At 39.7% G+C, this 692-nt stretch overlaps 1 protein-coding gene across 1 annotated transcript in view; it reads right to left on the bottom strand.

Moving 5' to 3' along the window:
- Window positions 1–537: 537 nt before the first annotated feature.
- Window positions 538–692, bottom strand: part of LOC119592370 — a 7,343-nt gene continuing 7,188 nt past the window's right edge. Inside the window, exon 5 of the mRNA XM_037941194.1 lies at window positions 538–600. Coding sequence (XP_037797122.1) covers window positions 538–600 — 63 coding nt within the window. The remainder of the gene's footprint in view (window positions 601–692) is intronic.

The raw sequence follows: 692 nt of genomic DNA, 5'->3' as shown, positions 1-692 counted from the left end.
ACTCTTGTCACCCACTACGAAGGGGACGAGTTATCAATCTGCGGTAGTCTGTTTACGTGGATAGAAAACTAGGCGTTGGACTGTTTGGGCAAAATTGGGAAGCAAATCGACCAAATCATGGCTTGCTTGCTTTTCCCGTCAAAATACAACTGCTTTCTATGTTATCCAATTTTCCCTCTCTCTGGTAGTACAATGCCTCGTTGATACTGTTTTGGGCCAGCAGTTACCACTAATTTCTGTGCCGTAGTTTCCATTAATTCGACGGCTCGTGTGTTTTTCTCCTATTCTAAACTCACTTTTTACAGCAATCCCCCAGAGAGCACAAACCATCATGTCTGACTACTGAAAATCAGATGAGGATGAAAACGCAAAAATACACAAATCGTGTCCCAGAACTCTTGAGCAACAGTTGTAAAACGATTAGGATTGTTTTAACTGTTGACGACTTTGTAGATATTTTTTTGCTCGACTGTTACGAAACAAAGTTGAAGGTTTGGACCTGGGTATGATTCGTGTCTCTAAATTTCGCAACAGTTGCTAGCCATTTTGGATTTGTTGAGCAACTGTTTCTGATACAATGTTGTGCACAGTGTATCTGGTCTGGAGTAGGTTTAAAGTCCACAGTCACATGTAATATTGGTTTAAGTAAAAATCACGAACTTTTAAATTCCAAATCTCTATCTATCATCTAT

The sequence above is a fragment of the Penaeus monodon genome, chromosome 30 (assembly GCF_015228065.2).
Source record: "Penaeus monodon isolate SGIC_2016 chromosome 30, NSTDA_Pmon_1, whole genome shotgun sequence".
Lineage (NCBI taxonomy): Eukaryota > Metazoa > Arthropoda > Malacostraca > Decapoda > Penaeidae > Penaeus > Penaeus monodon.
Note: the sequence above shows the minus strand (reverse complement) of the source record. Positions and strands in the feature narration are given on the sequence as shown.